We start from the raw sequence: 26,494 nt of genomic DNA on the forward strand, positions 1-26,494 counted from the left end.
CCTGCATTGCTAAGTATGTAAATTCTATTTTATATGACAACGTGCCAGTCGGCCAAGTTATCCATTGTGGACAAAGCAACGGTTGCAAAATGTTGAGCACCTCACTGAAACAAGATTGGCGAAGACCCACTTCATGATCCTTTCCAACGACTATTCCCTATGCAAAAAAACGAGGACATGTACTCAATTTTACAATTGGTGGAACTCCAAATTTTTGCTACAATGGTGGCAAGAAGTTGGTAAGAATAACTAGCAAATATTAGAATGCCGACTTGTTTAACCTCTATTATTGCCGAAAACTAATAGAAAAAAGTAAAATTTTTATTCAAAAGTGCTGAAAATAGAAGTTTTTAACTTACAGTGGATCACTTAACTCCAAAGGGTTAGAACAGTCCCTTAATTGCCTCCGAATCGCTTTCACATTTATATTCTCCTCGCGCTCAATCAATACCAACCTAAGTGCAATACTAAACATTTATTTATAAATTTTTTATCTCTATTTTTGCTGTATTTTAATGAAATATATGTTTGTTTACAAAATTTACACAATTGCAAATAAATGATTTGTTCACCGCCAATTCACAATAGAGCATCAGTTGTTTCGAAGTGAACTTTTGTTCGCCCGGAATTGCCGATAAGCGGAAGAAGTTCACCCGAACAAAAGAAGTGAAGGCGAACAATTTTCCACGTGAACTTCGCGATAAGGGTGATGATGTGTGTCCACTATTCACCCCAACCGATTCAGCTATAGGTTATACACTGGCATACAGCAGAGGTTTGTATCTCCGCTTTTCGGTACAACATGTACTGTAGCTAGTTGCCGATAGATGGATCTTCTTAGCATTATCTAAGTGAGGATAAGCGTGTAAAAAAACACGGCTATTGTAGCTTTTAACTGTGATAAATGTTAGAAAAGTTACCGAGTGAGAAAAATAATTTCACTTGCAAAGTGTGAAAGCACCCTCAGCCAAAGCAAATGTCTAATTCTTTTTCTTATGCTTTGCTTGCAACAAAAGTCTGAAGTTGGCTACTTTTTCATGTCAGATGGCGCCAGTGTCGCTCAATCTGCCGTTCTCCTTTAAAATACGTGCCATCTACTCAAAATGCATAAGATTGAGTTAAACGCATCTACATATATGTAAAACTGCTTATGTGACAGGGCTTTAATATTCGTTTGCGAAACTATCCGGGTATCCAGTGAAAGAAACAAACTGATGTACCATAATCGTTTACTTAACAGTAATAACAACACTTAAATACTGGCAGTATTTATTATTCGAGTTAATACTAAATACAAAAAAGCTCGTATCGAGGAATATCTTATTTGATATTGAAATATTCTTATTCTGGTTAAGAAAACAAGTTCCGGTATAATTTTCCGACTATAAACAAATACTTGTAGGACTTACTGCACTTCCGGCACTGTAAAAAACCTTTTCAGAAGCTTTTGAAGTGGCAGGTACAGCTAGATATCTTTTGCGAGTTTCGACAGATTGGGAAATATTTTTTCAGTGATCTTGCCACCAATTTCTGGCAGTGAGATTGTGGTTTATTTGTTCTTACATGAGATCACTGTGCACGCTTCTTTATATTCGAATATCCAGATATTCAGGTATCCGGACATACGAATAACCGGATTTTTCGTTTACGTAGCCGGAGTTTTTGCATAGCTATCCGAATATTTGGTTTTTCCGGATAGTTTAAAAATCTGGATGAAATTCCCAGTGCTGATAAAAACTATAAACCTGTTTTATTTTTTATGAAAAAAGGGGAAAGTATTTTCAGATATTTTCAAACGATTTTATTAAAAACTATACCTTGGTACAAGCTTTTAAATTTTTTTAAACTTCAGAAACATTTGACCTCTCAAAAATTAGATAAGATCCCAGGCTTGATGAGAAATAAAACCAATTACTTTCAACATTGCCGTCCTAACATTCCATTTTCACGCCAGGAGAGAAAATCACAAAAGTAATTCCAAGATTCCAGACTTCAAATAAGCGGTACGATTATTATATCATTAACAAATTTATTCTAACCGAAAGAAAAACTGTTTTTAAGAACTTTTATACTAAAAAGAATGAAAACAATCTGGGTCCCTGACATACATGCACACACATATATGTATATATATAAATCTCGGGCAATCAGTTATATTATTAAAAATTACAAAACAAAAACACTCAAAATTCATTTATATTGGACTTGTTAGTCGCTGACGTTGAAACCAAAATAAAAACTGGACATGCCTGATTTGTGTTGCATTTTTGTCTTCCGGTTTTGGCAGCGGCCAGCAGCAGATTATATTTCTGGCAATGCGCGTGCCCTCTATTTGTTGGGCATTTTTATTTCATTGTTGGTTTGTAGTCTTTATAACAATATTTCCCTTAGTTAGTCGAGTAATTAACTTTAGCAAACTAAATGCAAAGCGTGAAAACACAAAATGCTTATGACATTGGGCGTTTTTGTGCAATTCCGTATATCTTTACCTTTCCTTCCGCGCAATTTGTACAAGTAATTATAGTTTTTTGTTGCTGTTTTTTTTATACCTTTCATGAACATGAAATGGTATATTAACTTTGGTCCGATGTTTGTAACGTTGAGAAATATAGAAGATGGTCTCACCATTAAGTATACCGAATTGATCAGGGCGACGAACTGAGTTGATATAGCCATGTCCGTCTGTCCGTCTGTCCGTCCGTCTGTCTGTTTGAACGCAAACTATTCCATCAAATTTTGAGATATCTCAATGAAATTTGGCACAAGGATGTATTTTTGTATTATATTAGCCATTTGTCGGATCCGGTAGGATCGGACCACTATAACATATATCTCCCATACAACCGATCATTCAGATAAGACGATTTTGATCATTCCTGCCGCAATTTAGAAAGTATAAACGTGAAACTCGGTGATCTATATTCTAATATATCATAGAAGATATCCTGAAAAAATCTCTTTGATCGCAGCTGTATATAGTTATATCCCATACAACCGATCGTTCAGATAGAAAGATTTTTGGCAATTTCTCCCTTAATTTCCAATATAAAAATATTAAACTTGGTGATATTTATTCTAATATATCATAGAAGATTTCATGAAAAAATCATTTCGATTGATACCAAATGAAAGTTGGTTGGAGTAAGTTTGCCTTAATAATCACAAAACGAGTGGGTTCCTTGTATTTTAAATTAAATAATGTAAATGTTATGATTTGATATGAATCTCCATACGCTTAGGACAAAATTAAATTCTTGCAAATATATGCCGCTTTTTTTTTGCAAGTTAGTGGAAATAAAACGCTAGGTAGATTAAGGAATCGCATACAAAGCAACAACACAGAGTGAGCTAATTCAGTTGGATAACCGGTTTGAGATGAAATCGCTTATGGCACTCTTGTGAACGAGCGTACGAAATGTACACACGAATGTGCAGATAAATGAAAATAACAAAATACAAATACATAACAAATACAGCCAAACACACGCAGTCCACGCATTTTGTTTTGTAATTCTCTGGGTTAGTGTCAAAAACGTATTGCGTCAGAAGTAGAAATGTCAAAGCAGCTAAAAAAGGACCAACTAGCTGATTTCCCTCCACCAACTGTATGGTTCATCGAAGATGAAACTGTTTAGCCAGTTGAAACGGGTTATGCAAGCTCGTTACAAAAAAAAAAGAAAGTATTGTGTAACCTCCAGATTAGCGACTTTGGTAGTTGGGTAAATAATACCTTAGTTAAAAATGAGTTCAAACCTATACTTTAATTGGAAACTAGTGAGAAATAGTCCTACATGATGGTTCCAAGTCAACGTAATAAGACTTCGTTGCATTTGTAAAATTCGCCATTTGATATTTTAATAGAAATTTGCAAGTGGAAAGGATCAGCGAACACTCGCGACTTGGTCCATGATTCCGAGCCATACATCAGAACAGGTATGATGAGCGACTTGCAGATCATGAATTTTGTTCGTCGAAAACGACTATAATTTCACTTGCCCACTCAGTCCAAAGTAGTATTTGTTGGCGAGAGTTATTCTCTGAATTCTAATCTGACGTAGTTTTTGCTGTTAATACTGGTTCCAAATAGACGAAGTCCTGCACAGTTTCGAACTTATATCCGTCCGCATTAGTGCTGCCAAGGCGCGAATGCGCCGATTTTTTCTTGGGTGACAGCAAGTACTTCGTCTCAACCTCATTCACCGCAAGACACATTTGATTTTTTATCTTATCCAGAGAAGGCGGAACTCTATTGACAAATACTAAACTCAGGTAAACGCTAAATAATTAAACATGTCGCGCTTTGCAAGAACAATCCTCGGTGTCCTATATGCAGGACATTGGGGATATTTGGGGTCTTGTTTTTTTCTACCTTTTTCAGTTTAAGTTCAGAAAATTGCAATTGAAGTTCATAAAATTAAAATTTAAGTTAAGAATTTTTATTTATAGTTCAGAAAGTTACAACTGAATTTCAGAAAATTATAATGGAATTCTGAGCTTCAATTTTAACTTTCTGAACCTAAACTGAAAAAGCTGTAGACATGTACCACACAATATTAATGTATTTAATTGTTTTTGTCTGAGAAAGTTATAGTTTGTGTATAGTAAATGGTAACGGTGGAATGCTCCTGCTACATTAATGCACTACCCCAAACTCTGTTATTGTGCCTGTTTCAGATTTTTGTGATCCCCTGGCGTATGAGTAACATCCAATCCTTCACATATAAATGTTTTTGCTTATACACAATGAATGCATTTCAGCAGAGCTTCATATATACCCATACATACACTCACGTAAATGAAATAAAAACAAAAAAAGTCCTACAGATTTCTTTCACCTTAAAATATTCCCTTCAAACTTGTTACGCTTTGCGGTTTGAAAGAAATATTGAAAAAAAGTCACATATACATCCATACCGAAAAACTAACGCATACAATGAAAAACGCAAAAACCTAATAAAATTTAAAATAAAGCAAATGCTAAGTACTAAGAGTAACGTCATGTAAAGCACTTTGAGAGCAGTGAGAAAGAGCTGCAAACTGTAAATGAAAGACAATAGAGAATGAGAAATTAACGACTGCGCTGCCTGCTTTTGTAAGGGAATACCGTGTAAAACTTTTTTAGCGGAACTCACGCAAATGAAGGGAAATATGTCACATTGTTTTTGTTTTATTGATTGGCATATGTGTGTGTGTGTGTTTTCTATCGTAAATATCCGCTTCTTGTGCATTGATGAACTTTACAGAACAGACATTACAAATAACAGCTAAAGAGATAAAATGTGTAAAAAAAGTTCTGTAAACGGATTGATTGATTCATAAAAAATTAAAATTATCGACAGAAAGCCTCCCAAGGATGATAGTGGCCTAACAAACAGTTATAGGAGACTAGCTGGCCATGGTTCCGCGAGGCTTCGCCACACGCTTGGTGTACATATCAATGTATGTATGTAGAAACGGCGTACGATATATTTGCCTAAAGCAATAGCAAAATAATTTACATAAACTAAATTTTAATTAATTTGTAATAATAGTAATCATTTAACCTTAGCTGATGACGCACAATCCTAATAGGACGCAAACTTGCAGCATTTCGTATCCTGACACCTAAAGCTGGAGTCATTGGTGCCGTATGTCGTATCGCTGTATCCGTATCCCTAACGTAATCAGCTGTTTATCGTTACGACGGTAAACCAAAACCCAATTGGTTGGCTACGATACGGTTACGACCTTAGCGGCACCAATAATCGATTGCGTTGATTCTCATAAGGTTGGTCGAATCAGCTGTTAAAAGGTTACCGATACGGTTACCGATAAAGCACCAATGTCTCCAGCTTAAATGGGATTTGGCCTTGTCATTGTTTTACTGCTAATTCGCTACCCACGAACAGAAAGTCTAACCTACATGTATGCATCTTCCAAAATAAATAAATTTCAATAAATGAATTTAAGATAATATTATTCAAACTTGTTTCACCCCCTTAGCAAAGTTTTTCGTCTTAAATTGGCTGCTTAAACGGAAATTCGGGGATAATTGAAGGTTTAAATAAAAAGCCTCCAATCTAGTGCTATCTCAAATTTTAATATCTCTTAACTGTGAAATCAAACAGGACAAGGAATTAAAAACAAAGCGAAAAAAGAAAACAAAAATATTGGTTTTCGCATTCGAAAAACACAGCAAAACAAACATCTAGCAGTAAAAAATTTTAAAACTTTATTCTTAAATATTACAGAATGTTTATTTTAAGTAGCAATTTTTGTACTGCTAAATGTAAGACTTTTTTAAAGGAAGTTGCAGCAAAATACGTTCAGTAGTGTCCGAGATTATCTATATCCAAAATTTAAGAATTGGATTTATAAAAAGTATAGATTAACCTCTGACACCGAATGCAAAAGTGAATTAGGATATAGGGAGCGTGGACTCCTGTGCGTAATGTGATTTTGCATGTCTTGTAGAAATATATAAAAGCCAAAGTTCGGTGAGAATAAAATCTACCGGGTCCAGAGTGAAGCTAAACGAACTTTATGGAGACATCAACTTAGTCCAGCGAACTTAAACACACCGGCTGCGCTGGCTAGGCCCCATTATGATGAAAGAATGATGAAAGATGATGCTCAGAGCAACAGCAGAATTCTGCAGATTGTATACTTTTATTTTATTTGAATTTTTTTCGAAAACATTTTTAAAATTTGTTTACATAATTTTCACTATACAGATTTTTAAATTCAATCGAAGCAAAAACCGTAACCGAGCCTGAAATCAAAACGCAAACTTCGGCCTACATTCAATATGAGTGAGTTTTAAAATGTACTATTTTCTTCTTTTATTTAAGCTGTAGCTATCCTCAGAGCCAAAAATCGTATTTGAACCACTGCGTATACATCTGTGGCATTTGTATTACCTATTTATTCATAACCCTAGCGCCAAAGCATAGGAAGTCACAACGATGAGATAGGGTTAGCTTTTTAGTTACAGGAGGTCAATTTATCGCCAACTCGAAATATGTTGATTTTTCAAAATACAAACATATGTACATAAAGCTTACTTATATGAAAGCTAATGTACTAGAATGGTAACTGAGAACTAACAGCGTGAGTGGAAGTAATTACGAACAGTGTCTTGAGAGCAAAATGAGTTCTGCATTACTAGAACAATTTGAACTATTTACTTAATTACAACAAGAAGCACAAAATATGTACATATATGTACCTACATGTCCATGTTTCAAAAAAAAAATTGCCGTCAACAAATTGTATTTTCTTCCGATTGATGGGCGAGAGCGCGTTGGAGAAGGCAGACGTCTGCGCCAACTCCGTACCCTTTAATTTTCTCCGTCGCCCTCTCGTCCAGCAATCGACAAAGCTGCAATCTTTGGCCGAGAGCGAGTTAATTTGTATGGAGACGGTAAATGTAGTGAACTGAAACCGATGCTAACATTGAGAAGAAACAGTTGCCGAATTGCTAATAAAAAAAATAATAAGAAACTTGCTCAAGTGCAGAGTAATCAAATACTATAGTCAATCAATACAAAGTAAATACATTAACGAAAATTTTAGTAAAAAAATTGCAAATTTATACTCACACACAGCCAAAACACGTAAACAAACAAAGTTATTTTGTGCGCATAACCAGCTGCAGAGCAGGAGGCAATAACGAACAGCCAACAGCAACAACAAGACCAGAAGTCAGGCACAAAAACAACAGCAATAATAAAATAAAAACAAAAACAAAGAGACTAAAAAAGAACTTTCGATTTTTCATAATAAAAAGGTTTCCACTAAATGACGAGCCGTTTAGTCGGCTATCGATGCTCTGAGGAAAGTGAAACGCGACACGCCAAAACTTGTATATAACAAAAAATAAAAAAAGGGTCGCATAGCACAAGTTTGCAAACTAAAAGCTAAGAATAACGTAAGCAACACGTGCGTAACATAACCAACGTAAACAAACGCCATTTTCGTGATTTAATGCGTATTCAGATTGAAGCCAGAAAATTCGGTTAAGTGTTCGCAGTTTTTTTTTTTTTTACTAAAAACACAAAAGCGTGAACAAAAAATTTCAAAAACGAAAAAAAAAATATAAAAAAGGAATTAAAAAGTGTTATTATTGTATAAAAAAAAAGCGGAGTTCTTTGAGAAAATTTGCTTCTATTGATCTATAAAATTCACAATGAAGCAGTTGAGTGAATTAAACAAACAACAAAATGTTCACGCCAATACTGTACAGCATCAACGACAAAATGAACAATTGTCACAGCGCCATTATGTTGAGGATCTGGGGGGCAACGGCGAACAGAAACAGCAACAGAAGCAACAGCTGATGCAGTGGGCACCGCCAAATAAAAATGGCCTAAAGTTAGCATTAACATTAAACGGTGGCGGTGGTGGTAATATGAGTTGTAGCAGTAAAAACAGCATAAGCAACAACAATATGAACGGCAATAAGGTGGACAATAGTGAAAATGGTGAGTGGGTGTAAGATTGTTTTTTTTTTTGATTCACTCCAATATACATAGAAATTTAAAGTATAACGCCGGGGCGTTACTTGTTGGAATGAACAAAATATTTTTCCATGACAAGGCTACCCAAATGCGTTTTTATGCAAAAATATACAGTAGTCGCTCACAAATTAGAACCTTCAGTAATTAGATTAAAATTTTTAATATATTACAGTGATAAAGAGATAGATGGCGAACCATTTAGTGGTTCAGAATGCAGTAGAAATGTACTTATTTTGAACAGGGATTCTCCTTACGGGGTAGTTTCTGTGACTTTTATTTCAATTCGGTATATTATTTTTCTTTGTTATGAAACATTTTTTGACTGGAAGTGGCGGAACCTTAAAGTAACCGTGCCTATCATTTACTTGTTAAACATTTTATTAAATTCAAATAGTATTTCAGCACATCAGTAATCTCTGTTGCTAATATATGTATGTAAATTTGAACATTTAAGCATTTCAAAAGTTTTCAAATTCAATTTCCAATGCAACATTCGCGGAAAACTCTACATTCACTTTTAGTATGATTATTGAAACCCAAATTCCGACGATGTATGTATATAGAATAAGTTCCCACAAAACTTGAGGCTAGAGGTCAATGTAATTTTTCGCTGTTGGTGATATAGGTTAAGTTAAGAGAGCGTGCGTGAGTGTTTTCAACACTTCCACTCGAAGACATTTTTGTCCATTGTGAGTGCCCTCAGTAAGTACAGGGTGGCGAAAAATTCGGTTAGCTCCATTACCTCCTAGTGGTCCTCAACGAACCACTTTCTTTCCCTGATGAACCCAAGAAGTAGCGAGACGTCCACCTTCCCAACCTCTGCCAGGCTGTCGAAGAAGCGTGAGCCCAGACATCTGAGCCTTCTTCTTTGAAGCGCCGGACATCGGCAGAGAAAGTGGTAGATCGGCTCCTCTTCCCCCTCATCCTGACAGCTTCTGCAGAGGGAGCTTGTTGGCATTCGCCACCGTCGGAGCATTGGTGCGATAGCACAATGACATGTGATGGCACACGTAAGTACCCTCACCGCAATTTGTTCAGTTTGAGAAAGAAGCTGGTGCCTTTCCCATCTAATCATGGCCATAAGGACCTTGAGACATCGCAGTCAACCCTATTGGTCCATAGCAAGCCGTTGCCCTGTTCTCATATTCGTCGATTCTCCCTAGGAGATAACTCAGCGGCGGTTATATAACTATTGACGTAATATTTTAAGCAAATATTTTGTAACATTATACCAAATATTCAACTTTTTCAAATTCAAACAATTATATTAAACTAGCGTACCCTCGCCCGCTTCGCTAGGCGATAAATTCAATGATTTGCTGAAAGAGAATAAAATTAATACGAAACAAAGCAAATTCCTTGATACAATTTCATTCGAACTTTATTGTAAAATTTTTTGGTAGACAACGTTTTTGGTTTTTCCATCTTTCGCATAAATGAATAATGATGATCGTTTGCCTACTCGTGTGCAAGATACATACAATTGTCCATGAGAAAAAATTGGGTATTCTAAATTAATACCGCACATTTGTAGAGACTGTCATTGCGCCTTATTAATTGTAATAGTGAAGGCAAGGCGAATAGGGAACTGCAAACGTTTGAAATCGAATGGTAAATCCGTCGGAATCAATGGAATTCTGGGTATCAAAACGCCTTCTCCTTTGTACTTCCCTTTCAAAATTGTTGCCTCGATAACGTTACCCATTAGCTTCTTCACAGCCAGTCTGGTACCGTTGCAAAGTCGTGGCACATTAATGTTGCGCAGCATAATAATCGGTGCTCCAATTTTTAATCGTAAATTATGAGGTGGTAGGCCTGGCAAATCTAGTGAGTTTAAGAATTCGGGTTGGATAATTTACCACATCATCTTGATCAGTAATAGTGTCCATTGACTTATATGCAACTATGTCACCAGGTACTTGATCCAGAATAGCCGCATTTATATCATTGGCGTCCTTATTTTTCCCAGCTAAAATTGCTCTTTCGCTGAGCCAATCATAGTTTTTGTAATGTTGAACAATGTTTGGAAATACTCTCTGTATCAGAAATTGTCAGGCGATGTAATCATTCCTGTTGGATCGACAGACATTTGGCCATTTCCGATTTTCAGTAATTGCTGTGAAAATTCAGCTGGTGACGGATCGTTTTGTAGGTGAACACGTACGTATGTAGTCAGTGTAAGCCTGTTTACATGTCTCCATAAATACGATGATTTTAAACATGCATTGATTTCATCTGCAGCCGTGGATTTTGGGATCACAGGTAATGTTTGCCTGAAATCTCCAGCCAATAAAATCATGGCACCTCCAAAGACTGTTTGGCTTCCTCGTAAATCTTTCAAAGTTCTATCAAGTGCTTCCAATGATTTCTTGTGTGCCATAGTACCCTCGTCCCATACCATGAGCTTTCATACTTTAAGAACTTTTGTCATTCCAGATGTTTTCGAAATATTACATGTTGGTGTTTCATTTACCTGCATATTCGAAGGCAAATTTAATGCAGAATGTGCTGTGCGACCTCCTTCCAGTAATGTAGCCGCAATTCCGGAAGAAGCGAGTGCAAATGCAACGTTATTATCTGATCTAATTGTTGCTAATATCAATGAAATCAAAGAGGTCTTGCCTGTTCCCCCAGGAGCATCGCATCCAAGAAAAACAATCCACCAGTTCCATGGCTAACATTATTCATGATTGTATCATAAACATGTTGCTGTTGGTCATTCAATTTCGTTAAATTTGATGTTACAAATGAATGTTACGATTGAACATATCATGCATTGGACGATTTGCTGCTGGTATGCCCAATTGTACTAACGATTTCTTTGACATCGACAAACAAATGTCGTCAATCCTTGTCAATGCTTTATCGTAAATTTCCAATGTGAATTCCAACTAATAATTTGCAGTATTTCGACGCATTTGGTTTAAAATATCATCTGCCATATAATCTTTGAAATTATTCCATAATTCCAATGGATTAGATGGGGAGCACATTGCAATTATTATCGAAAATAATGTTCGTATTTGATGTGGACTGGCTATTACAGCTGCAACGGCAAGCGTATCTTCCCAATGCTTGTCATCCTCCAACAAATTTAATTGTTGACATGCTTCACGATATGTAGCGGACAATTCACCATTAATTGTTCTTAAAGCTTGGAATGATGTTGGGCCACGAACATTAATTAAAAACAATCGCAAGAAAAAACACTCAGCATTATTTGGATGAACTGCATAAATGCGTCCTAATGCATCTATTGAGAACACATTAGGATGACCTTGAACTGGATTTCCTTGTTTTCGCCTTTGAAATGTTTTCTGGATTTATCCCATGTGAAATATTGTGACACTTCTGCATATAGCAATGTTCCTGCAAAATCGTCCGATTGACATAAATGAAAAAAGGCAGTCAAAGTTGTAGACGGTGCACTTGTTGCTCTAAGCGCTGCATTTTCAGGAGTAAAATAAACGCGTTGTCCATTTTCAAGGTGAACCGCCTAAATGAGCGACTGTTGGATGTCTTTATTGTATTAGGAATGAAAAGATTCGCCATATCGCTTCGTGACTGCTTATATAATGCCCCATTTGATATTTTTTAAGCTCTTCGTTGCCATTTTGGACTGCACCGAATACAGCCATATCGCTTCCTTTATTTACATATTTGCAAATGTATTTAATTGATTTAAGGGAATTACAGTATTCCACGTTTATAAGCGCTTTGAATGTTTTGGACAACAATGGACAATATGGAACAATCCAACGATTGTCAACTTCAACATTTTGATTTCCCATCTTAATTATCGTTGATTTACCATTGTCATCAGTCGACCGGCGACGATATGCCGGATATCCATCGTCAACTGTGACCGTATCGGAAATCAATGCTCGTGGGTATCGCTTCGAACATCAATCATGCAGGGAGAGTTCACATTTAATGCACCGCAAGGTCCATGTATCATATTTTTTGTGACGACTTCGAACAAATCTGGATCAGTCGTTTGATCCGGTATTTCAGCTGATATCACACTATCAATTTGATGCCGTGTAATTTTATCAACCAACGAAATCAAAATGTGGGCGTGCGGTAATCCCCGCTTTTGCCATTCAACGGAATACATATAACAACACACCTCTCCAAACACTCTATGTTTGACAATAAAGTCCATAAGTGATTTTATTTTTAGTTTGAAAATACGTGCAGTTATGTCGTGTCGATCAATTGGGGATTGGCCAGGATACAAATGGTCTTTGATTTCACTCCATTGCGGGTTGCATGTAAAAGTAATAAACAGATCCGGCCGTCCATAACCGCGAACATACGCTATGGCATCCTGTGCATATTCATGCATGTGCCGCGGGCTACCAGTATATGTTGCTGGCAATATGATCATTCTAGTCATGTCATTCACATTTCCATCGTTATTCACTGCATCCCGTAAGTGAATGTATTCCTCGGACCGTAACTTAGTCTGGTTGAATTTGATATAGTTTACGCGCTCGGTCTCAATTTTTGCATACATATCCACGACAAATTGGTGGAACAATCTTCTGCATTTCAGAATGTGAGATTCTTCATTTTCACGAATCATTAATCGATATGAATAATAATTCATAGCGCCAACTTTTTTATTCGTTTCTGCGCCTGAATTAAAAAAAATCACATTTGTGAAATTATTATTATCATATGTGAATATTTTTGATGTGTAAACATCTTTGCTCACGGTATGGGGAATTTTGAATGTGAGATGTAAGATGTAAGTGTAAGATGTAAGACGTAAGATGTAAGATGTACGATGTAAGGTATGGGTGGGTATGGGTATGTATATGGAGGATGGTATGGATATGGTGGATGTAAGATGTATGATGTAAGATGTAAGATGTGAAATGTAAGATGTAAGATGTTAGATGTAAAATGTAAAATGTAAGATGTAAAATGTAGGGTATGGATGGGTACGGGTAATAATGTCGACAACGATTTTGATATTGATTTCGATATCGATAGCGATAACGATTTCACAAATCGAAAAATTCGTATATTTATTCAAAAAATCTTGTACACATGAAATGATCTGGAGACACTCGTCACCCAGAGAAAATTACCACTCATCAGCACAGCTTCCTTTTGATACCCATATTGAAGTACTCATTAACAGCTTCCATTTGATACCCATAGTGTAAAAACACATCCTAAGGTTATTCTGATCTACGTTTTGGGCAATATCTCGAGACCCTAGTCACCCAGATGTATGAAAATAACCCTCTGCTAAAGAACTCATTAACAGCTTTCATTTGATATCCATATTGTATAAACACATTCTTGGGGTAGCCGGGTCCACACTTTGGCCTATATCTCGAGACCTTAGTCATCTAGGGGTACGAAAATTACCCCATATTAAAGTACTCATCAGAAGCTTCCATTTGATACCCATATTATACAAACACATCGTAGGGTTATTCGGGTCCATGTTTTGACCTATATCTCAAGACCCTACAAAATAAAAATTTTTTTTTGCTAAAAACCTTCCCCTATTTGATCCCTATAATATGAAAAAAAGAATGAATAAAATTGGCCTCGTATCGGCCCCAAAACATGGACAGGAACGAACATCATTTCATTATTATATATATAGATTAAATATATTTTTTTAAATACAAACAAGTTTCAGTGCACATACAATTTTGCACATGTATTGTGATTCGCGCCCCTGCAAAAACGCGAGCATGCATGTATGTATGGAGTACTCGCTATGGACCAAGTGAGTTGTCCAAAATTAACCACAATTTATACAAAAAATATGGTCCAATAAACATTGCGATGTCCTAGGACTGGACCATATACTCCAGCTCCGCATTACATCAGAGTAATCCATGGAGTACCCACAGTCCAATAAACATCGTGTAGTGAGTTGGTCCATTGCTGCATTACAGTGGAGTATAATGGTAAGTACTCAATGGACCACATGATCCACCGATTTTAGCAGGGACTTCCATATAAAAATTTTTGAGCAGCACTGGTTTTATATAAGACACCTTGATCATCAAATTAGTAAAGTTTCACGTACCAAATAAATTTTTGAATTTTCGATCATTTTTTTGTATCTGCATTATAATTTTTTTTAAACAATATAGTTTTATTTTTCTTAAGTTCAAAGCGGGGTATAAGAAAAAAGTAAGGAGGGCTAAGTTCAGCTGCCAAATTACAGCTTACAAAACTTTTAAATTACCTTCCTTTAAAAGTAAACGGTGCTACGCCCATTGTCCAAAATTTTACTAATTTTCTATTCTGCGTCATAAGGTCAACGCACCTACCAAGTTTCATCGCTTTATCCGTCTTTGGTAATGAATTATCGTACTTCTTCGGGTTTTCGAAATTTTCGATATCGAAAAAGTGGGCGTGGTTATAGTCCGATTTCGTTCATTTTAAATAGCGATTTGAGATGAATGCCGAGGAACTTACATACCAAATTTCATTAAGATACCTCAAGATTTAGTCAAGTTGTCGTGTTTACGGACAGACGGACGGATGGTCGGATATGGCTAAATGAATTTCTTTTTTCGCTTTTTCATTGCAAAACTTCTTGGTTTCATTTTGAAACTATTTTTGGCTTAGTAATTTTTTCTGTTTACGATTTCAAATTATTTTGTTTCCTTCTTAAACTATTTTTGAATTCTTAATAATAAGTATTTTTGAAAACTTTTTTAATTTTATCCATTCTTAAACTTTCGGTGTAATTTTTAAACAGTTCATACAATTTGTTCATTCTCTCTTTCCTAGAAGCTACAGAAAATTTGCTTAAACCAATGAAAGGTTTAAAATTTTAGCTCAAATTTTTAAATGTGAGGTTTAGCTCTTTCAAAATAATCCGATTTCCCACACAAATTAAGGGCAAGGGGGAAATTGTATGTACATATCGAGCAGCACCAACAAAAGTTGTCATAACTGTGTTCAAGGGATAATTTAATTTGTTTGCTTTAGTCAAAAGAAGGGTTTTATACGACTTAGAAGAGAGCCTGATTCATAAAATTTTTGTTTGTTTATTTTGCAGTTGCATTTGAAATTTGCTACCACATTCAGGAACAAATTTAATAGAAATTTCGTTTATTATCCACCTTTTCTAGAGAAGTGCGCTAAGGACCTAGTAGACACAAACAAATATTTGAAATGAAATACCCTAACGAATATATTAAATTAAATGAGTGTGTCTGGAATGTTGCTTTCATTGTCTTATATTGTTTCTATTATTTGTTGGGAATTTTTATTATTTTAATTACCAATAGAAATTACTTAGAACCGCAGCGAACAATCTAATTTTATTTCTGTAATAATATTTCGACATATGTATGAACCGTAAACTATTGTTTTGTTGAGATTATACATAAATACTAAGTTATACATGTAATTTAGAGCGCATAAACGACAAGCGCAAATATTCATATCGATTACAGCCAGTCGTTTTATATTTATTATCGTGTGCGGTATGAAAGATCTTTGTGTTATATGAAATTCAATCTTTTAAATTTATGGCAGACATTGAATATATTTAGTTCTAAGTAAAATATATGGTTTTGTACTTTTGTGCGTTTACACAGATCAAATACAATTATCGATAACTGTAATTCATCTCAATTGTAGCGGAAACCCGTTAACCACATAGCAACCCTACAATTAACCGTTATTTGTATTTAAACTATTTTTTTTACGTATTACACCACAATTTTTCATGGTTCTTACATGCAAGTTCGCATTCGCGTGACCTTCCGCTTTTAAAAACTTTGATAATGACATTGAAATAAAAAAAAAAGTAAGACGAGTTAAATTTTAAGGCTAATCAAATCACTGACTTGGAACTTTGAAGCGTTGTGTTTTGCGATTGCAAAAAAATAAATTAAGAATTGTAGCTCGACTTATTCTGCAAATAACAACCTAGCCAGCGAATATTCGTAATCGTACATATCTGACAAAAGACTAATATTTTATACACTTACAGTATGTACTTACTTTGTATAAAATTTTTTCTAAAACGTCATCGGAGCTCGGTAAATTCTTGGCAAGGCATGCCAAAGTATTTCTGCTATGAAAGCCTTGTTAGCAAAATTCATTTATCTAACCAGATGCGCTCCGAACGGCAGGAATGTACTTCAACATGAGTATAAAATTATGTTGCTCATACGCAGAGGTGCTCAAGTATATTTTTTTTTATTTTTACTAATTAAGAACCACGTTATTATATAAATGGTCCCCTTCAACCCAAAAAAAACTACATACATACATATGTATGTATATATAGTAATTCGGTCTGAGGACTCATGCTTAGACCACGTTTACACATGCCTCTACCGCGGGTATATTCTAAGCCCTAACCCACTGGGGCTCTAAAATTTGTTCATAATTATCGATTATCGAGAGGAAAAATTTATATGGGAAATCCAGTTATTTAATTAACGATTAGAAGTTAAGTACGAAAATTAATATAATCTCATTTCATGTAAACTAGCTCTTACTTATAAACCCATTTTACTCCATTCTCAGAAAAGTATTTTTATACCTTTCATGAAAATGAAATGCTATATTAAGTTTGGTCCGATTCCAGGAGTTGGTAAGCTCTTAAAAGAAAAGAGATAAAGGAACCAACCAATCAGTATACCTAATGATCAGGATGATGAGCAGAGTTGATTTAGCCATGTCCGTCTGTCTCTTTGTCCGTATAGCCCTTCAAATTTTTTAATATATTTTAATGCAATTTTGTGAGCGGAATTATTTTGATGTCCGATTAATAATTTGACGGACCCCAGCGATAAAAATCCTATGGCATATCTATCCCATAGAACCGATTGCGCAGATGAGACCGTTTTTATAACTTCTTACTAATTTGAACAGCTACAAACATGAAATTTTCCGATGTACTTATATCGCATACATTGTTCTCTAAAAAAATCGTAAAAATCGGTAGCATATATAACATATGTTCCATATAACTGTTTGTTTATATAAGTGGTTCATCGTCATAACTTCCTTATAGCTGAAACCGTGAATCTTTGTGTGTGGCTTACCAGTCAATTATGAATTAGATATTTATCGCTTATATCCGCTCTCTGTATGTATACATATATACATATGTTATACAACTGATTGTTCAGGTGTTACAAAATGTTGTGTGGAAGTTTACATTAGGTAAATGTTAATGTATAAGAAAGGAATATGTGTTATTTAATGTGATTAGTTATATCATAATAAATGTAAGTTAAATGTCCATAACCGTTGTGTTGCTGATATCATAATAACATCCTTTATGTTTGCCTTTCGTTTTATGTTTTACTTGTAAGATGTGCAAACTTGGGTGTAAGGAAACACCCAGTATGGCAACTCTTTGCGTGGCCCCTTTTTGTACGGAAACATTTTGTATCATAAAATGTAAAACAAAAAGAAACATGCCCACTTCCTGTGGAAATAAATTGTGAAACGGTCGGCTTGAACCAGCTCTTTTATTTATCGGCGTATATTAAAGCCATCCTTGACTTTACATACTAAAAATAAATCAGACTCCCCGATGAAGATGTATAAAAAGTATCGAAACGCGTAGGGGAATAAAAAAACTGTAGTCGTTTGTCTTACTTATATCGGCCGAAAAGCTCGTTTCCTCAAACATTCTCAAAGCGCTCTTAATTAAGGAGTCCGAAATGAATCCAAAATATATGATAAATATGAGATCAGAAATATGATTTTTTAGAAGTCTTTTACGACTCAGATATGATGAAAACTATAAGCCTAATGCTCGCAATTTTTATTTAACAAAGCAAGTTTAGAACAAATATTCATATCATTGTAAACCTTAACAAGTAGCGCAACTAACAGCTGATCGCTTAAAATTAGCACGCACATTCAAACATCACTAATGGCCATATACCGAAAATTTTTAATGAAATTCAAGTAAAGTCTTGAAACAGACATAAACCGTGATAATTTGGGAAAATATAGCATTTAGAATACCTTATTTGCAGAAATTAAGAGAAAATGTTTGCTTATATGTACATATATATTCAAGTATTTAGTTATTTTTTCTACATTTATCTTTAATATTTATACAAAGATTGAAGATTGCAACTCTACTCTTCTTTTGTTCTTCATTCTACTCCATTCGACTGCCTTCTTTTACTTCCTTCCACTCTATTCACAACATAACCTCACTTTAAGCTGCCAAACTATATATTGTAATGATTCATATTTTATTTTGGAGAATTTTTCATTCGAATTAAAATTGAATATGTATGCAATTGTTTAGAGCGTTTCCTGCATTCCTGTTCAACATGGACATATTAAGTCATTTTATTGTTGCTGGCCGTGCCAAATCATTACTTCTCAGAAGTCTATGTTAGGTTAGGTTGAACTGGCAGGTCCATGAGGACCTCACATAGACTGAATGAGTCCGTAGTGTTACCAGAAATTTGTTTTAACGAACAAACTGAAAAACCCTATCAAAAACCAGGACCTATGTTATAAAATAACTCCGTCCTCTTGGCAAATACTAGAAACTTTCTAGGACTTAAGCTACATGCTGCTTCTAAATCTGACAGCTGACTCACTCCTAATAGCTGGCGTCTTAGCTTGGCCAGCGCAAGGCATGAGCACAAAACGTGCTCGATCGTTTCCCCCTTCAACCCACACTTCATACATCTGCTATCACTGACCAGGCCTAATTTAAAGGCAAGTGACCCCAGAAAGCAGTGTCCAGTTAGAATAGCCATCATGAGTCTACAGTCCTCTCTTTTTAATGATAGAAGCAACTTTGTTAGTCTAAGATTGTAAGACCTACACATAATCTTAGACACTTTACAACCCGCGCTTAAACCCACACCTTTCCCGCTTGGTCGATCATGTGCACCTCTCGCAGAAGTCTAAGTGCTCCACACATTTTTGATGGATTTTCGTCGCATAATTGCCTCCTGAGTATGACGAGCATATGGAGACCTACGCCTTTTCCAAAACACCATGTGCCAAATAACCCTTCGTATAAAAATAAATAAATACGAGACACGATTTTGGGCCGAGTTTTCCCTCCAATTTGCACCGTGCTCCTTTTTAATTTTAATGCAGATGAGTTTTCAAGAGAATTTATCCAGTTCAGAAATACACTCGGAGTGTGTGCCAAATCACCGCCGAGGGGCGACCCCGCATAGAAAACCTTTGTTCTAATTGAAAAAACGTTTTTCTAAATTTTTGATTCGACTTGCTCGGGGATCGGTCCCAGGATCTTCGGTGTGGTAGGTTAGCCACGCTACCATCACACCACGGCGGTCGCCTTCGTATAAGCTTTTCTAATTTAAATGACGCTTCCCGAATTAAAAAAAAATATATTATTTGAATATAAAAATGCAATATTTGCATAAGACGTTAAATATTCATAAATGGCTCCGACAAGTTTCAAAAATTAGTATTTACGGAGTCTCAAAGGTGTCGAAAATGAGCTTTTTATGGTGTCAATATGTGTCTTATCATATCCATTCTCATATTCAGGCCTGTTCTGGATTCCGATTCCGATCAATTTTTTCGGAATCGAAATGGATTGGTGTTCTCAATGTCGATTCCGACCAAAAATTATCGGTTTGAAAAGTATTGCCTTTGAGCAGTCGGAATGAAAATTAATTGGCAGATTATACACAAATGTTGCGATATTTGTCTTTCAAATAATTTTTTTTAAATTCTTCATTTTATTTGGAAGAGTTGTGTGTATTTTTGGTTTAAATTTGAGTTAAATTGGCATAATAAATCTTTCTTTAAAAACTTCTATCAAGAAATTATTAGGCAAACAAATCGATGCTGATCGAAATGAAGTCGACCTGTTCTGAATTCCGATCCAGCGCATTTTTACGATTCGCACGCACAATAGCACGTATTCTTGCGTCTGCGCATCAAAAACCATATCTGCAGGCATTTTTTAATTAAAATAAAATTCTATGATACTTAAACCAAAACACATAAACAAAAACAGCTGATTAAACTGGTTACCGAATCGGAATGAAAACGATTCGAAATCGACTTCGAATCGATTTTTTACAATCGGAATTGAGAACACCAAATAGAAACCGAGTCGGAATCAATGTCGTTTTACTTTTCATTCCGAGTCGGAATTCAGAACAGGCCTGATTATGTATGAAATTAGGCTCATACCGGACGACCATCACAAGAAGGGAAACGTTCCGATTTACGACTTTTTATGATTACTTTATGATTCCGAAGCTGTAAACAAAATGCAGCTGGAAAGCCCAAAGTGATAAAATATAGTAGCTAAGATTTTGGCAGACTTGCAAAAGATATTCTGTAAAAATTAGACCAACATGCCTCAGGGTGCTACTGCCATATTATGATACCTAAAAACCGGCGGCCACCGTGGTGTGATAGTAGCGTGCTCCGCCTACCACACCGTATGCCCTGGGTTCACACCCCTGGCAAAGCTACATCAAAATTTTAGAAATAAGGTTATTCAATTAGAAGAAAATTTTTCTAAACGGGGTCGCCCCTCGGCAGTGTTTGGCAAGCGCTCCTGGTGTATTTCTGCCATGAAAAGCTCTCAATGAAAACTTATCTGCTTGCAGATGCCGTTCGGAGTCGGCATAAAACATGTAGGTCCAGTCCGGCCAATTTGTAGGGGAAATCAAGAGGAGGACGACGCAAATTGGAAGAGAAGCTCGGCCTTAGATCTCTTCGGAGGTTATCGCGCCTTACATTTATTTATTTATTAAAAAAATTGATTAATTTTTTTTGGCAAATAGCATGGTTCAACTATATGGTTGGCTCATCTGTACAATAACAAAATATGTCTGTTCAAATTGTCAAAATCTGTGTATTGGTGTTGGTACGAATGGTATGGAATGGAAACATAAAACTTAGCAGTTTTTGTATGTGTAAGTAAAATGTTGCCAATGTGTTTATGAAGACTCCATAAAAGGAATGTCTTCTTACGTGCATTTATGCACCAATACACACATACGCTTTAATTGAATAACACACACATACATGTATATTTAGTAGTGAAAAGTTATTTATATTAAGTTATCTCCACTAAAATTTGGTGGAGATTTCGGAGAAAAAAAATTTACTGGAAATAAATCAGTGATAAAGGTGGTAAGTTTTTTAGCGAAGTTAAGTGTTAGTGAAATGCTTAGCGTACTGGAAATTTAGTGCACTGTGCCCAACTATCGTGTTTCATAAACACTCGTAATTTAAGCTAAGAATGTTAATGAAATTAATTGCCGCACAAGTATTGACCGCAATCATTCATATGTGAATTGTCTAAAGACAACTTTAAATTATATACATATGTATGTATCTGTCCATAAGTATGTACTATTAATATGTATGTATATATGTATGTTTATGTATGAATCAGAAAAATATACACTGCAAAAATTACGACTACTCCATTCTGAATCCAAGATTAGCCACAGAGGATCATGACCCTAGTACCACTATTGATTGCTTTGTATGGAATGCACTGAATCCATTTTTGAACCCTTAATTGGCCAATTTTCGTATACAAACGGTTATAAATTGAGTTTCGCAGCAGGGGCGGAAATTGTTATTCCTTTTATAATATAATTCCTTGCCAAACTATTAATTTTGGACTTTTAATATATTTGGATCAAGATACAAATTATTTTCCGATTTTTATTACCTGGGTCCGATAGAACTAGTTAAACTCGGACTTTTAAAAATAAAAGTCCGGAAATAAAAGTTAAATCCGGACTTTTATTTTTTAAGGCCAAAATTAAAGTCCGGCTTGATAGCAAAGAAACGGCTTATCCGAATTAAAAAAAATTGTATTTCGTATAAGCCGTTTCTTTGTTATCAAGCCGGACCTTAATTTTGGCCTTAAAAAATAAAAAAAATTATTATTTCCGTCCCTGTTTGGCAGCTTTATATCAAAATTCAGTAAATACAATCGAACAGTTACCGTTTCAGGAAAATTGATAAAATATAGACAAAAAATACAATGTCCTAGTAAATAGGTTAGATCAATTATTCTTATAATATTCAGGAACTAATTACATATGTTAAAGAAATTGAAAACGGGAATATGATTACACACCAAAAATTTTGGTGTCAAAACTGCACTTTATGGTGTTGTTCTATATAAAATCCAAAATAGTACGAATTTCATCCCCAAGAAGGGCTGAAAAAAGCTACACTAAAAAATTTAATTTAAAAAAAAATAACAACAAGTAAGGAAGGCCAAGTTCGGGTGTAACCAAACATTACATACTCAGCTGAGAGCTATGGAGAGAAAATAAGGGAAAATCACCTTGTAGGAAAATGAACTTAGGGTAACCCTGGAATGTGTTTGTATGACATGTGTATCAAATGGAAGTTATTGAAGAGTATTTTAAGAGGGAGTGGGCCATAGTTCTATAGGTGGACGCCATTTAGGGATATCGCCATAAAGGTGGACCAGGGCTGACTCTAGAATTTGTTTGTACGATATGGGTATCAAATGAAAGGTGTTAATGAGTATTCTAAAAGGGAGTATATAAAAATCTCGAAACGTGCACTTATTACGTTTTGATACGGAACTCCTCATAATAATAAGTAAGAACCTGAACACACCATTGTTTGGCTTTACGTTTTTCTAATTGATACATAAATACCACGGTGGAATAACGCATAAATTCAATTCATATTGTCAAGAAGAAAATAACAAAAGAGCTCGCATTTATATTCGAAGGATATTAGATCGAGATAAATTAATGCCCAATTGTGCCCGGAAAAGAGGAATCTGGGATGACTCCCTTTAAAGTCCAGTCACCCAATTTTGTGCATAGCACATACAACAAAAGTCAAAAGAGCCAAAGTCAGTTGTTGGCATTCAGCTGCCCGTTATTTTATTGCCAGTATAAAATTGTTGTAAGTTGAAATGGCGTTAAATAAAAATACAACAAAAACTCTTAACTTGTCTATAAACCGGCCGTCAGTTGTTGGTTTGCAGCTATTGCATGCAACAACAAATTGTAGTTATTTCTAGCGCGCTTTAACAAGCAAAAATAAACAAAGAAAATTTTCAGCTAACCTTCAAAGAATTTGATGCCCTCCGCATAATTTAAATAAGTTCACTTGCACTTTACATTTCATACGAAAATGGAATTAACCAATTAAAAATTGAAATCGGGAAAGATAGAATATATCGTTACAAGTAGAGGTGCTGAAGAATGCGCAGGTACTGTGTTACAAAATGTGCGTGATAGCTAAACTTTTTGCCTCCATGGGTAGTCCGTCGCTACCAGGAGCATATTTATTCCTTAGCCGGTATATTGCATTCGTAATTCGTCAAAGTTGGGCGCTGGAAAGTCATTAGCGATTAGGGTAACGTGTTCATCTTCCTTCCGCTATCTAACAATGCGGAGAAGTGCTCCGTACAGAAATATGCCCCGGTCTTGAAACCTTCCGGCATCATCCGGATTTGTTGGTAGAGTTTTCGGTAATCATTTCTACACGGCAGTATCTGAAAAATATAGCGACTATCCTAATAGAAAAGTCGTAACTTAAAAGTTTTGTTAAAAAATACGTATCTCAAACATTCTGTTAATAAGACCGTATCTCAACGACGTCGTTAATAAAGTCGTATCTCAGGAGGCTGCTTAAAAAGGTTGTAATAGAAATAAACACTTTTTTTGTTAGAAGAGATCCTAGATTTACGGCCCAGGCAAAGCAAACATCAACATTTTAGAACCAAGTTTTTTCAATTAGAATAAAGTTTTTTTAAGCGTTGTTGCCCCTCGGCAGTGCTTTGGCAAACACTCCGAGTCTATTTCTGCCATGAATAGCTTCTCCGTGAAAACTCGTCTGCCTGGGTGGTGGTTTTTGGAGTCGGCGTAAAACATGTAGGTCCTGTCGCGCCAGTTTGTAGGAAAAGCTAAAAGGTGCACGACGCAAATTGGAAGAGAAGCTTGGCCGTAAATCTCTTCGGAGGTTATCGCGCCTTGTATTTATATGTTCTAAGGGAATCATGCAGAGAAGCAGTGTATACCAATGAAAGCATAACAATCGTTTATTGAGAAGATTTTTGTGGATATTTTATCTTTTAGACGAGCATCAGGATTAAAGCGAGTTACATATTTGGCGAGAACGAAGGGGCGTGATTTTACATGAAACTGATTTTGACACCTTGGATGATCACTGGCCATACCTCATTAACAATTTTTAGAGTCGTATTTTAAAACTTTTTATGCCAGCAGAACGGTGTGATTACACTGGTGGACAAAATAGCACTTTTTTCTGTTGCATGAAATATTTCATCTAGCAGCTCGAGTGTTTGAAATACGGGCATCATACAAAAAAAACACTTCTCAGTTGACATATTACCATAGTAGGTGTAATCCATTGTGTTATTTGTTATGAGTGCATAAAGAAGAAAAAACTAACAAAACACCCTGGATTCCAAGGTTCGTATCTAAAAGTTGTATTGAGTCATTACCCTTATTGGCAAATCAAAAAAGACTTAATTTCAAGTACCAAACTCCTGTGATATGGCGTGAACCGTCGGCCCATCACAGCGACTGTTAAGGCCGCGGTACAATGACATTTTTCATATAGATGCGTTTAACACAAGCTTATGCATTCCAATAACATCGCCACAATCAACCTAGACGTTGCGTTTGTAAATATGAAGTAACTTCAGACTTACCAATTGAAGTTTATTACGCCTCCTTGCTCATTCACATACAAAATTTCGCGAAGCACTGGTATAAACATTCTCCCTTTATAACAAAAATACTCAGTAACATATTTTGTGTCGTATTCATTTGTTATTGTGACGAATATTAGCAACACTATGGGATACTATCATCTCTAAGCCGATGCTAAGCAGTGACTTGTATGCACATCAATAAATCAATCATTATGTCTACATATATGTACGTACACGCAGCGGAGAAGCAACGTAGAACCATATGAATATATCTGAGATACTCCCGAAAGTACGCAATGGTTGTACAAGTGTCGCTCACAAATATATGCGCATGGGGTATGAGAGAAGCTATAAAATCATGCATCTGTAGTTACAGCTGAGTAATTTTATAGCTGATAACTAACTAGTAAGTTCTGGAAATGGAAGCGCCTAGAAATATGTCTACGAGGAAACCGCACAGTGTAAAAGCAGCAACAGTAGAGGCGCGACAATCAGTTTGATTTAAGACGCTATCTGGCGAGCAATAGTAGTGTTATTGTGAAGCACTTTAATAAAGGCCATTTTGCATTATTAAATAGTGGAGTTATTTATTCAACAGTTTAGTTATTCGAACAGTAGTAGAAGGTTGCAAATAAGAGGAATTTCAGTAAAATCGTTACAATTGGTGTCAGAAGAGGAATTGCTGAATAAATTCCGAAGATTGAGAATACAATTTGGACATGGCAAAGTTGAGTGAATTGAGGATCCAGCAACTGAAGAAGAAGTTGGAGAGCCGTGGATTAGATACAACCGGCAATAATATCGAACTCCAAGCACGGCTACGAGACGCTATGGAGTCTGAAGGAATTAATGAGACGATGGATGATGTCTTTCATCCTGATGGGGACGAGACAACAACAAAAATTGAAGGGAAAAATGAAACATCGCAGACAGTTACCAGCACAGACTTGAACATGATATTGGCTGCAATATCTGCACAAACACCGACAGTAGCATCAATGTTGTCGCAAATGTCATCTCAACTGGAAGAACAGAAGGCATATATGCCATCACAACTAAAATCCCACGAGAACCGTATAACATCTAAGATGGAAACACAACTAGAATCCCAGGAGAACCGTATAACAGCGAAGATTTAAGCACAAGAGGCACGAATATCCGAAATGTCGGCGCAAATTTCAGCACAGATATCATCGCAGATCTCTGCTCAACTGGAAGACCAAGAAGGACGTATTTCCTCGAAGTTGGAGGCGCAAGATACAAAAATTTTACAGTTTGAGGAAAAAATCGAGGCCGAGGTGGATGCTTTGAGAGGACGTAT

General features: G+C 35.8%; 1 protein-coding gene across 1 annotated transcript in view; it reads left to right on the top strand.

Annotated features, from left to right (window-relative positions):
- The first annotated feature begins 7,495 nt into the window (after positions 1-7,495).
- Positions 7,496-26,494, top strand: part of Pu (GTP cyclohydrolase punch) — a 93,808-nt gene continuing 74,809 nt past the window's right edge. Inside the window, exon 1 of the mRNA XM_067770257.1 lies at positions 7,496-8,462. Within this exon, the coding sequence (XP_067626358.1) occupies positions 8,168-8,462 (295 nt within the window). The 5' untranslated portion in view covers positions 7,496-8,167. The remainder of the gene's footprint in view (positions 8,463-26,494) is intronic.

Source organism: Eurosta solidaginis, chromosome 3, assembly GCF_040869045.1.
Source record: "Eurosta solidaginis isolate ZX-2024a chromosome 3, ASM4086904v1, whole genome shotgun sequence".
In the NCBI taxonomy this organism is placed as follows: domain Eukaryota; kingdom Metazoa; phylum Arthropoda; class Insecta; order Diptera; family Tephritidae; genus Eurosta; species Eurosta solidaginis.